This window comes from Pogoniulus pusillus, chromosome 34 (assembly GCF_015220805.1).
Source record: "Pogoniulus pusillus isolate bPogPus1 chromosome 34, bPogPus1.pri, whole genome shotgun sequence".
Taxonomy (NCBI): Eukaryota; Metazoa; Chordata; class Aves; order Piciformes; family Lybiidae; genus Pogoniulus; species Pogoniulus pusillus.
In genome coordinates, this window is record NC_087297.1 from 12,731,128 (window position 1) to 12,744,619 (window position 13,492).

Below are 13,492 nucleotides of genomic sequence, written 5' to 3' on the forward strand. Positions count from 1 at the left end.
TGATTCTATGAGTTCCTGACTCTGTGAGTCTATGCTATGAAGCCCCCAAAGCAATTCTATCACTCTAATTTCCAGCAGTGCAGCCCTGTACCTTTACACAGGTATTTAACCACTCTTTCATATATTTGCTTTTCCTTTCAGTAAGTGATGGAGTAACCCCCCCTTTCCTTTGGATGGATTGTGCCAGATGTGAACTGCCTGCTCCTCCTTCTGCAAGAACAAGGCAAGGTCTTGGCTTCCACTCACTAACCAGCAGCAAGAAGCTTCTGACCGGCTCAGGCTGACAGCAGCCCATCAGTTGAATGGGAGCAGCACTTCTCCTACTGAAACAGCTGAAGTTAAGGGTTTGGAAAAGAGGCTCTTGCAGAGATGACCCATTTACAAGCTGGGCTTAGCCCAGAGACTATAGAAAAAGCCCGTCTGGAACTGAACGAGAACCCTGACATTCTGCACCAGGACATCCAGCAGGTCAGGGACATGATCATCACCAGGCCCGACATCGGCTTCCTGCGCACGGATGATGCCTTCATCCTGAGGTTCCTCCGGGCCAGGAAGTTCCACCAAACAGAGGCCTTCAGACTGCTGGCTCAGTACTTCCAGTACCGCCAGTTAAACCTGGAGATGTTCAAGAACTTCAAGGCTGACGACCCGGGCATCAAGCGGGCTCTGACCGACGGCTTCCCGGGGGTGCTGGAGAACCGCGACCACTGCGGCAGGAAGATCCTCCTGCTGTTTGCAGCCAACTGGGATCAGAGTAGGTAAATGTAGATAGCATCCTTATCTTTTTACACACCCTCCCTCCCAGCTCCTGATGGGGTGGAGTTCTGACTGTGCTTCAAGTTTGAGTCCGTTTCAGTTGATCTTTCCTCTCCTGCTCTGATGGCATCTCACTCTTCATAGGTGACACTGCTGAGTCTGCCAGATGAGTAGCTCATGGTCTGTTGGGTTTTTTCCCCCACAAGTATTAACAGCTCTTAGCCACATCATATCTGCTGTTACATGCATTCTGGGTTGCCTTCTGGGGCGAGAAAAAGCTCAACAGGAGCCTGCAGTGTGAGTGCAGCCCAGACAGCAACCCTGTGCTGGGCTGCAGCAAGAGCAGTGTGGGCACAGGGCAAGGGAGGGGATTCTGCCCCTTGGCTCTGCTCTCCTCAGACTCCACCTGCAGTCCTGGGTGCAGCTCTGCAGCCCCCAGCACAAGCAGCACATGGAAGTGTCAGAGAGAGTCCAGAAGAGGCCATCAAGATGCTGAGAGGACTACAGCAGCTCTGCTGTGAGCACAGGCTGAGAGAGTTGGGGCTGTGCAGTCTGGAGAAGAGAAGGCTTGGAGGAGACCTTGGAGTGGCCTTGCAAGATCTGAAGGGGGCTGCAGGAGGGCTGGGGAGGGACTATTGAGAAGGTCTGGGAATGACAGGAGGAGGAGGAATGGGTTTGAAGTGGCAAAGGGAGATTGAAAGAGGATGTTAGGAGGAAGTTCTTTGCAGTGAGGGTGGTGAGACACTGGCACAGGTTGCCCAGGGAGGTTGTGGAGCACAGAAGCACCCAATGTGATCTTTGATCACATTTGGTGCTTCTGTGCTTCGTAACCTCCCTGGAGGTATTCAGGAGCAGGTTGGATGAGGCCCTGAGCAACCTGTTTTAGTGGGAGGTGTCTCTGCCTATGGCAGAGGGTTGGAGCTGGCTGAACTTTGAGGTTTCTTCCAACCTAAACCATTCTATGGTTCCTTACAGCTCTTCTGGTTCAGAAGGAACTGACCATATTTATTCCATCTCCAGGTTCTTTCTTCTCTTTCTTTTTTTTTATGGTGTCTTTTAACCTTTTCAGGAATTAGAGCCTGTGTTAGGAGAGCTGTACAAGCTGCAGCAGAATGTCTACAAGCTCTGGTTGCTGCATGTTTCATAGAATCATAGAATCCAGCAAGTTGGAAGAGAGCTTCAAGCTCAGCCAGCTCAACCTAGCACCCAGCCCTGGCCAACCAACTAGACCATGGCACTAAGTGGCCCAGCCAGCCTTGTCTTCAACAACTCCTGCCACAGTGACTCCACCACCTCCCTGGGCAGCCCATTCCAATGCCAATCACTCTCTCTGACAACAACTTCCTAACAACATCCAGCCTAGACCTGCCCTGGCACAGCTTCAGGCTGTGTCCCCTTCTTCTGGTGCTGCTTGCCCAGCAGCAGAGCCCAACCCCACCTGGCTACAGCCTCCCTGCAGGCAGCTGCAGACAGCAATGAGCTCTGCCCTGAGCCTCCTCTGCTGCAGGCTGCACCCCCTCAGCTCCCTCAGCCTCTCCTCACAGGCCCCTCCCCAGCCTGTGTCAGTCTGAGCAGTGGGAGATCCACATAAAGCATATTTTCTGCTCAGGTCATTTCCTTCCGGAATGGTTATGAGCAAAGATATCTCCCAGCCATTGTTAACAAATGATGGGCTGGAATGTTAATGTAGTTAGTCAGCTTTCACTGCCTATTTGAAGGGCTGGAGTATATCATGTTCATGTTGTCCTCTTCATCAGAAGTCCTTCTGTTCCATTTTCCCTCCCTTTGTGGTGAAATGGAGAAATTCAACCAGTGCCATGTGTTCTGATTCAGATTAGACCAGAAACCAGAACCCAGATTCGAGTTTTGGGTATCATAAACTCTGAAGAGTTCCAGGTTGGAGTTTAGAATCATAGAATCAGTGCTGGAAAGGACCTCAGGTTGTGGGTGCCATAAATTCTGAAGAGTCCCAGGTGGGATTTTGGAATCATAGAATCAGGCAGCATTGGAAAGGATCTCAAGTTTTTGGGTATCATAAATTCTGAGGAGTTCCAGGCAGGATCTTAGACTCATAGAATCAGGCAGCATTGGAAAGGATCTCAAGTTTTGGGTATTATAAGTTCTGAAGAGGTCCAGGTTGGATTTTAGACTCATAGAATCAGGGTTGGAAAAGACCTCAAGTTTTGGGTATTATAAATTCTCAGGAGTTCCAGGTTGGGTTTTAGACTCATAGAATTGTCAGGGCTGGAAAGGACCTCAAGAGTCATCTAGTTTCAACCCCTCTGCCACAGGCAGGGACACCTCACATTAGATCAGGTTGCTCAGAGCTCCATCCAGCCTGGCCTTAAAAACTTCCAGGGCTGAGGCTTTTACCACCTCCCTGAGCAACCTATTCCATGATCTAAAGTTGTCCATGGAAGTGTCTCTCCCTGAAGAGCTTTGGCTTTCTGTTCCAGCAATCATTAGAGAGCTGTCCATAAAAGCCTACAGTTCTTCTTTCTGGGGAAACCTCTCCTCTCCAAGGGGCAGTGGAGTTCAGAAGGGTTTCTCATCTTCCTTTCTATGTGCAGACCTAGTAAAGAAATGTGTGGCAAGAGAACTCTGCACAGGCAAAAGGACTGGGTGAAATCCAGAGCTGAAGCTGCTCCTAAACATCCTATTGACTAGGAAGGGGCCAGCAGCTGACCTCCTGCCTTTTCTTCCAGCCACAAACCCTTTGCTCTGGCAAGTGGCCTGGAAAGAAAGATGAACACACAGGTATGCTGAAGTACTTGAAGGTGCCAGCTTTAGAGGGCAGAAGCAATGAGGCTCTGCTGGCTGCATTAAGGGATTTTGGTATTATACAGAGCCAGCTTTGGGATTCTGATCCCTCAATGAAATGAATCCTTGTGATTAACCTTGCACATCAAGTCCTGCTCTAGGAAAGCAGAGAGTGCTGCTGGCTGAGGCTGAGGTAGTTGGGGCTGTGCAGTCTGGAGAGGAGAAGGCTCCCAGGTGACCTTCTTGTGGCCTTTCAGTATCTTAAGAGAGCTACAAGAAAGCTGGGGAGGGAATTTTTAGGCTAACAGGAAGAACTGGGGGAATGAAACAAAGGTGGAAATGGGGAGATTCAGACTGGATGTTAGGCAGAAGTTGTTCAGCATGAGAGTGGTGAGAGACTGGAAGGGGCTGCCCAGGGAGGTGGTGGAAGCCTCATCTCTGGAGGTGTTTCAGCCCAGGCTGGCTGAGGCTGTGTGCAGCCTGCTCTAGTGTGTGAGGTGTCCCTGGGCATGGCAGGGGGGGTGGAACTGGCTGATCCTTGTGGTCCCTTCCAGCCCTGACTGATTCTATTATTCTATAACTCTCAACACCTCCAGAACACCAGGATTTCATTTCCAGTCTCACTATTTCCAGCTTCAGCTTCCAGCTGCTGGGTTGTTGGGGCTTTTTGTGTGTGTGCTATTTTAAAGGCACCACAAAAATACAACAGCTGCCCATGTTTGTACTTTTGTGTCCTGGCCATGTCATCTTTTAACCTACTTTTGAGCTCACTGAGGTTGCAGCACTGTAGGGCATGTTACTGCCAAGCAAGAAGGAGATAGAACATTAGCTGCTCTCCAGCAGTGGTGTTTGTGCTCCTTTTTAACCATGCTGAATGGAAAACAGCCAATCCATTTTTCCCTGAAGGCAAAACAACCTTGTGTTGACCACAAGGTATAGAACATACTTGTGGGCAGCCAGCACAGCAAAGATGATGCTCTGCAAATGCTGTGCCACCTCAGAATCACAGAATCAAGCAGGTTGGAAGAGAGCTCCAAGCTCATCCAGCCCAACCTAGCACCCAGCCCTGGCCAATCAACCAGACCATGGCACTAAGTGCCTCATGCAGGCTTTGCTTCAACACCTCCAGGTACAGCCACTTCACCACCTCCCTGGGCAGCCCATTCTTGCAGTCTGTTTATGCTGCTTGAACATCTTCACTCTCAGAATCAAGAAGATTTTCCTCCCCATCCTTTTTTTCTGGACCTTTCTTATCATTTCAGCCTTCTTGCTCCTGTGCAGATGGGTGAACTGAACACAAGCTTTCACTAATAAACCATCATGTGGCAACACCATCTCCCCTGCTCAGCACTTCCCTCCTCTTAGAGATGATTGTCACCATTCTCTTAGCTGCTCTATCACATTTTGAGCTCATGTTCAGCTCAAATCAACTTCCAAGCCAGTGTTTCCTAAAATACAGCCACCACTGGTAAATGTGTCATACATTCTCACCCAGAATGTGGGCACAGTCTAGCATGTGATTCACACTCTTCTGCAGAGCTAAAGCTGCCCTCCTCGTCTCTTCTCCTTGCATGGCTTTGTGGCCTCTGATCTTTGTGGGGTTTGATCTTTCTTTCCACATCACTTGAAAGAAATGAGGATTATTGTCCAAGACCTGCTTGATAATAAAGGGGAAAGCCACCAGGAATGATAACTCCTGTGGTAAAATCCCTAGCTGAGAGCTGTCGTGGTGCCAGGGCTTCCTCCTTTTAGCATGTGCTGCACTGGTTCAGTTTGGTTCTATTTTTAAGACCAGCTTCTTAGGGATGATGTCAACAGTATCACTCTAGGCCCTGCACAGCATATTTTGGACCTGTTAGCTAATGTTCATCACATGAGATACAGAACAGATAACTTCAGGGGGATTGAATTAAAGGAAATGAGCAGATGGACAGAAAAGCAAATGATCAGATCATCTCCAGAGGGAGAGGGAAAATGTTGAGCTTTATTATGACTGTACCCTTGAGAACCCACTTTGGTCAGAGCTCAGTCCCAGAGGTGTAGAACAGCCCAAACACAAGGGGAGAGCTCACGTACAGGAGAGGTTTGAATGTCTCCAGAGGAGACTCCACAACCTATCTGGACAGCCTGCTCCAGGGCACTGTCACCCTCAGGAAGAAAGGGACCTGGAGGTGCTGATAGAGAGGAGCTGAAGAGGAGGCAGCAGTGCCCAGGTGGGCAGCAGAGACAATGGCATCCTGGGCTGGCTCAGGAGCAGTGTGGGCAGCAGGACAAGGGAGGTTCTTCTGCCCCTGTGCTCAGCACTGCTCAGGCCACCCCTGGAGTGCTGTGTCCAGTTCTGGGCTCCTCCATTGCAGAGAGATGTTGCAGTACTGGAAGGTGTCCACAGGAGGGCGACAAAGCTGCTGAGGGGCCTGGAGCAGAGCCCTGTGAGGAGAGGCTGAGGGAGCTGGGGGGGTGCAGCCTGCAGCAGAGGAGGCTCAGGGCAGAGCTCATTGCAGCCTGCAGCTGCCTGCAGGGAGGCTGTAGCCAGGTGGGGTTGGGCTCTGCTGCCAGGCAGCCAGCAGCAGAACAAGAGGGAACACAGCCTGAAGCTGTGCCAGGGCAGGTCTAGGCTGGATGTTGTTAGGAAGTTGTTGTCAGAGAGAGTGATTGGCATTGGAATGGGCTGCCCAGGGAGGTGGTGGAGTGGCTGTGGCAGGAGGTGTTGAAGCCAAGCCTGGCTGGGGCACTTAGTGCCATGGTCTGGTTGGTTGGGCAGGGCTGGGTGCTGGGTTGGGCTGGCTGAGCTTGGAGCTCTCTTCCAACCTGCCTGATTCTATGATTCTCTCAACCTACTAACCACAGCTGTTGCAGTACACCCCAGGGTGCTTTGGCCACAAGGGCACATTGCCCATTGTCTTTTGCAGGAATGTGGCAATGATTTTCTGCCTTTATTTCTGGACTGCTGTGTCACATAGCTCCCAAAGTCCTGTAAGTTAGATGGAGAGGACTGCTGCTGGCCATAAACTCCCTGTTATTAACCAAGGAATCTCAAATGTCAGCTACTCACCATTGTGCAGGGAATTGAACTGAGCCAGGCCAAAAGGGTGAGGAAACCCTCTGAAATAGTGGGAAACCAACAGCCCTAAATATTTGAAAGGACCAGGGCAGAAAAAAAATGATGTCCTTGCTGAGAATGCTCATGGTGGTGTAATTACATGGATATTATCATCAGCAGATCCTGTTGGTATAAATGAGCATGTCTCAAATGCTGATTATTCCAATATATTTCAAGGATAATCTCCAGTGCTTAATAGAATATGAAGGAATAAACAGCTGTTGAGGCTGATTTATGGTCACAGGCGAACTCTGGCAACAGCACAGCCTCAAAGCTGTTTATTACAGCTGAAATTTGTTCAGCCCCACACCAGAATTATTTCTACACAGCAAGAACCATAGAATCCTAGAATGGTTTGGGTTGGAAGGGACCTTTCAAGATCATCTAGTTGAGTCCTGCTGTCAGCAGAGACATCTTCAACTAGAGTAGGTTACTCAGAGCCCCAAACAACCTGACCTGGAATGGTCCCAGGGGTGGGACTTTCCTGGGCAACCTGGGCCAGGGTCCCACCACCCTCAGTGTAAACAAATTTCTTCCTTTTACCCAGTCTAAAGCTCCTCTCCCTCTGTGTTGGGACATGCTCACAGTAGTGCTGACTGAATGATAGAACTGTTGAGGTTGGAAGAGCCCTTTGAGACCATCACTTCCAACCACTTGCCTGCAGTTTGCAATCCCATGACTGCTGCTAAGCCACTACCACTAAACCACATCCCTCAGCACCACACCCGTGAGTCTTTTTAACACCTCTGGGGGTGGTGACTCCACCACCTCCCTCTTCCAGTGCCTGACAACCCCTTCTGTGAAGAGATTGTTCCTAAGACCCAGCCCGAGCCTCCCTTGGCACAACTTGAGGCTGTCTCCTATTGCCCTGTCCCTTAGTGCACGTGAGAGGAGACCAACCCTGAGGTCATTCCAACCTCCTTTCAGGGAGTTGTGAAGAGCAAGAAGGGCTCCATTTGGCCTCCTTTCCTGAAGGCTAAACATCCCCAGTTCCATTTCTCCTCCTTCCCTCAAGACTAAACCACCCCAGTTCAACTTTCCCTCCTTTCCTCAAGACTAAACAACCCCAGTTCCACTTTCCCTCCTTTTCCAAAGATTAACATCCCCAGTTCCACTTTGCCTCCTTTCCTGAAGGCTAAACCACCCCAGTTCCACTTTGCCTCCTTTCCTGAAGGCTAAACATCCTCAGTTCCATTCCTCCTCCTTTCCTCAAGACTGAACCACCCCAGTTCCACTTTGCCTCCCTTCCTGAAGACTAAATATCCCCAGTTCCATTTCTCCTCCTTCCCTCAAGACTAAACCATCCCAGTTCCATTTCTCCTCCTTTCCTCAAGACTAAACCACCCCAGTTCCATTCCTCCTCTTTTCCTCAAGACTAAACCAACCCAATTCCATTTCTCCTCCTTTCCTCAAGACTAAACCACCCCAGTTCCATTTCTCCTCCTTTCCTCAAGACAAAACCACCCCAGTTCCATTCCTCCTCTTTTCCTCAAGACTAAACCACCCCAGTTCCATTTCTCCTCGTCTCCTCAACACTAAGCCACCCCAGTTCCACTTTGCCTCCTTTCCTGATGACTAAACAACCCCAGTTCCATCAGCCATTCCTCATAAGAACTGTGCTCAATGCCCTTCACCATCTTGGTTGCACTTGTTTGGACACTGCAGCACCTGAATGAAGGAGCTTAGAAGCTACTGTGCTGAAAAACAATCCCTATTGCATCTACATATTACTGAGCCAGCCTGAAATGGCAGCAGAATTCAGGGTAGCAGAGGAAGGAAGTGTGGCATGGGCAGAATACTCATTTGGAGGAGTAACAGCTGTGCAAATTAAATGTTGGACAAGGATGACAAAGAGGAGCTCTGTCTTGAAATGTTTTAATTTGCTTGGAGGCAGCAATTTAATTCAGTTAGTACCACTGCTTATGGCAACTGCATTTGGGCAGGCAATTGCAGCCCATATGAGTGACAGAAGGATGACATATACAAATGACAGTCCTGGGCAGGGCTGAGAAGAGAATCAAAGGAGAGAGAGAAAGTGTCTGGGAAAGAAAGAGAAGGAAAAACAACAGCTGGGGAAGTTATGAAGCATATGTTGAAGGATGAGAGAAGCTTGACTGAAAGGAGGGGGGGAAAAAAGTCAATGGAAGAGGGGATAAAGCAATCAAGAAGTTATTGAGGGGGAGGAGAAGGTGACTGGAGGATGTCAGGCAAGGAGCTGACTAAAGAGCTGTGCACAATGTCCTGGGAGTGGAACAGGGAGTTGTGGAGCTGACAAAAGGAAACTCACAGAATCAGAGCTGCTCAGGCTGGAAAAGGCCTTTGAGATCTGGCTCCAACACTTCCATGTCCTGCTTGTGCTGGGGGCTGCAGAACTGCCCCCAGGACTGCAGGTGGGGTGTGAGGAGAGCAGAGCCAAGGGGCAGAATCCCCTCCCTTGCCCTGTGCCCACACTGCTCTTGCTGCAGCCCAGCACAGGGTTGTGTCTGGGCTGCACTCACCCTGCAGGCTCCTGTTGAGCTTTTCCTCACCCCAGACCCCCAGGTCCTGTTCCTCAGGGCTGCTCTCAGCCATTCCCCACCCAGCCTGCAGTTGTGCTTGGGATTGCACCCACCCAGGTGCAGGACCTTCCACTTGGCCTTGTTGAATGTGATGAGGTTGGCCTGGACACAGCTCTGCAGCCTGTCCAGGTCCCTCTGGATGGATCCCTGCCCTCTGGCAAGTTGACTGTGCCACACAGCTTGGTGCCATCTGCACACTGCCGATGGTGCACTGATTCCTCTGTCCAGGCCAGGCTCTTTTCAGTGGTGTCCTGTGACAGGGCAAGAGGCAATGGATACAAACTGGAACACAGGAGTTTTCCATGAGGAAAAATCTTCTTTAATCCAAGGGTGATGGAGCACTGGAAGAGGCAGCCCAGAGAGGCTGTGGAGTCTCCTTCTTTGGGAACTTTCAAGACCCATCTGCATGTGTTCCTGTGTGACCTGTCCTAGTTGATCCTGCTTTGGCAGAGGCAGGGGGGGGTTTGGACTCAATGATCTCTACAGCTCACTTCCAACCCCTACCACTCTGTGATTCCATGATGCTCAGCACTCATATTCCTCTGGTGAGGTAAGAGATGTGACAAAAAAGAGCAAACAGGCAATGGTGTAGGTTAGTGAAGGTCAGCCAAAAAAAAAAATGATGGAAGAAGTCTTGACTGGCCTAGAAGAGCAGAATTTATTATGCTCAAACCAAGCTTAAATGCCCTGCAAGAACATGTTGGGGTTTAATAGGCAGCCACATCTTGTATGCAGATCCTTTCTCCTCCCTTAACTCTGTGCAGCCTCTTCTGTGTTGTCCATTTAAGTTAAAAGAAACCCCCCCAGAAGAAAAAACCATCAGGTCATTAGGGACAGCACAATTAAGATGTGTACTTATTGTGCAGTGGTGGTCAGAAAAGTTAATCAGGTGCTCAGCTGCATTAAGAATGAGATGGAAAATAAATGGGGAGAGATAATGCATTCTTTTAGCTCTGCTGATATTCCAAACTCGCTTGGAATACTGAATTCACTTTGCATTGTATCAGCCCAGAAAGAAGGGGGTGTAAAAAAAATGAACTGCCCAAGAAAAACCACCCCAGAGAAATGAAAGGGATTCAGTAATGTTAGGGACAAGTGAGGCAATCAGACCAGGAGGGAGCAAAAGGTCCAGGATTATTCCAAATGGAAAGATGCTGAAGATGCAGTGGAGATAGAGGTAGAGGAGATGGCACTGGCAGGGCGCAGGGGGACTGAATGGGTGGTGTCATCTGTGCCTCCTTCTAATAACAGAACAAAGAAGCTGGGTAATTGCTTTCTGTGATTAAAAAGCAGCTCCAGGACGTTCAAAAGAAAATCCTTTCCCTTTCTGTAATGAAAAATTAACTTGTGGAATGCAACGGTGCAGGAAATTGGGCACAGAGCTTAGTGTGATGCCAGGATGGATTGCAGTGTCAGGAGAGAGTGAGAACAGGCTACTGATCACACAAGAAATAGACCAGCAGAGGTCATCCATCCCAATGCTCCTGCCCATAAGTCATTCATGTCCCTCTGTTCACTATTACTACAGCTGTGCTCTGAGGGACTGGTGCCCAAATGTCAGTGAGATCACAGCAGGAGACTGAAAGCAACATCTCAGACAGTGTAGAGTGGTTTGGGTTGGAAGGACATTTAAAGGTCATCTAGTCCAGCAGAGTCACCTCCAACGAGGCTGAATATGAGCAGTGTGCCCAGGTGCCTGTGTAGGGCAGAGTAGAGGGGAAGGAGAACCTCCCTTGACCTGCTGGCCAAAGTAGCGCCCCAGGAGACCATTTGCCTTCATGTCCATGCACCCACGTTGCTGACTCGTGGTGAACTTGTGGCCTGCCAGCACTCTCAGGGCATTCTCCATCCCTGGGCTGAATCAAAAGGAAGAGCAGATGTCACCCCTCCAGCCCCATGTGTGTATCTCTGGTGGAAGCTGGTCCTGCCAGAGGTCAGAGGATCCCTCCCATCTGCATTCCTCCTCCCCAGACACAGAAGCTGCTGAGGTTTTTCAGCTGATTGCTCACAGGAAAGGGTCCTTGTGCAGCTTCATTAACATCAGGGACAAAGCATTCATCTGCTGAGGGTGCCCACAGCATGAATGGGTGTGTGTAGGAGGAGATGTGTAACAGACCTCCAGTAATTCCAGGGCTGTTGGTTGCTATGGAGTTCAGCTGAAGTGGAAAGTCACAGCAAAAAAAAAACCCAAACCCCAGCAACTCATAATGCCTGGGGAGAGAAAAAGCTTCAGCAGAAGCACAACATGGGGAAGGAAGCCACTGAGGGGCAACTTTTGCAAGGGGAAAAAACCAAACTGAGGCAGTTTTCCTTCTGCAGCTTGGTGCATTTTCCTTGCACTGGCAGTGGCAGAGGCTTGCAGCTCACTGCAAGCAGGAGGTGGGGTTGGGCTCTTCTCCCTAGTGTCAGGTGATAGACCAAGAGGAAATGGCCTCAGCAAATGGCCTCCCATCCCTGGAGGTGTTGAAGCCAAGCCTGGCTGGGCCACTTAGTGCCATGGTCTGGCTGATTGGATGGGGCTGGGTGCTAGGTTGGACTGGCTGAGCTTGGAGGTCTCTTTCAACATGCTTGATTCTATGATTCTAGGTTGTACCAGGGGAGATTTAAGTTGGATATTAGGGAAGATTTCTTTGCTGCAAGAGTGGTCAGGGACTGGAGCAGGCTGCCCAGGGAGGCAGTGGATGAAGGCACTATCTCTGGAGGTGTTCAAGAGATGTGTGGCCATGGCACCTGGGGACATGTCTGGACTCAGTGAGCCTGGAGAGGTCTCTTCCAACCCAAAGAATTCTCTGCTTCAATGATTCTGTGACTGGCCTCCATTCAGCTACAAGCCAGGCAGGTCTCAGCTTGGTGTCCATGATTCTTCTTGCAGGTGCCTCGTTGCACTAAGCACTTCAGAAGCAAACAGTCTGATAGACTTCTCCTCTCCCCAGCCTGCCAGCCTGGCTGTAAAGTTATTTGGGATTTTTATCTCCATGTGCAGAACAAACCTTTGCTACCATTTCAGTACACAGCAGGAGAGATGCCTGCCTGCAGCTTACACACTGGGACAGCCTAAAGCAGCCACTCTGGATGTGCCAGAGGAATCCCTTAGAGCCCTGACATTAACTTGGAGCAACCTGTGTTTTACTCAGGAGGAGTTTTCTCTCTGTATGTTGTTGTTCTAGAGAGGGATGAAAATTACCTGTTGGTCCCCTGGGCAAAATCTCAGGTTGTTGGGTTAAGAATTTCTCCTTGCTGGTGAACTATTCATTTTTATTATTAATTGGCTTATTTTTTTCCCTCCTAGAAAATGAGTTTAAATAGCTTGGAATTGTTCTAGGAAGGAAATCACTTGTGGCTGGTTGAAATATTTGTTGTGAGCATTTGCTGTGCAGGCAGCCCATTCTCTGTGTGGAGAGCAGACAAGCCTTGGGGATTTCTCTGCACACAGGAGCTGCTCAGACCTCAGGCAGATGAGACAAACAAGCTCTTTCCAGCACATGAATCAGCTGTGAGCTCCTCTCCTTGACTGTTCATCTTCTCTGCTGCAAGATTAGTCAAGTGAGTCACCAGGTTTATCCACCAAGTCTTCATTCTGCAGTTTATTCTTCCTGGCTGTTCTTCAGCCCTGGGCTGCCCTGTGCTGTGTGGAGTTCATGTAGAACTATGGAATGACTTCAACTGGAATAGATGTTCAAGATCATCCAGTTCTAAGCCTCCTGTTGTGTGGAATTCATGTAGAACCATGGAATGATGTCAACTGGAAGGGATGTTAAAGATCATCCAGTTCTAAGCCTCCTGCCGTGGGCAGGGACTTCTGCCACTAGAGCAAGTTGCTCAGAAAGAATGTTGTGTGGAGTTCATATAGAATCATAACAACCCCATGCAGTGCTACAGGCTGGGGACAGAGTGACTGAGAGCAGCCAGGCAGAGAGGGAGCTGGGGGTGCTGGCAGAGAGGAGCTGCAGAGGAGGCAGCAGTGCCCAGGTGGGCAGCAGAGCCAATGGCATCCTGGGCTGGCTCAGGAGCAGTGTGGGCAGCAGGCAAGGGAGGTTCTTGTGCCCCTGTGCTCAGCACTACTCAGGACACTCCTTGAGTGCTGTGTCCAGTTCTGGGCTACTCAATTTAAGAAAGATGTTGAGGTGCTGGAAGGTGTTGAGAGCAGGGCAGCAAGGCTGGGGAGGGGCCTGGAGCACAGCCCTGTGAGGAGAGGCTGAGGGAGCTGGGGGTGTGCAGCCTGCAGCAGAGGAGGCTCAGGGCAGAGTTCATTGTTGTCTGCAGCTGCCTGCAGGGAGGCTGTAGCCAGGTGGAGTTGGGCTCTGCTGCCAGGCAGCCA

The 13,492-nt window shown here is 50.0% G+C and overlaps 1 protein-coding gene across 2 annotated transcripts in view; it reads left to right on the forward strand.

Moving 5' to 3' along the window:
• Positions 1-13,492, forward strand: part of CLVS1 (clavesin 1) — a 62,830-nt gene that overhangs the window by 6,819 nt on the left and 42,519 nt on the right. For both annotated transcript variants that reach the window (XM_064170424.1, XM_064170422.1), the window contains one exon: positions 142-758. In XM_064170424.1, coding sequence (XP_064026494.1) covers positions 370-758 — 389 coding nt within the window. In that variant the 5' untranslated portion in view covers positions 142-369. The remainder of the gene's footprint in view (positions 1-141; positions 759-13,492) is intronic.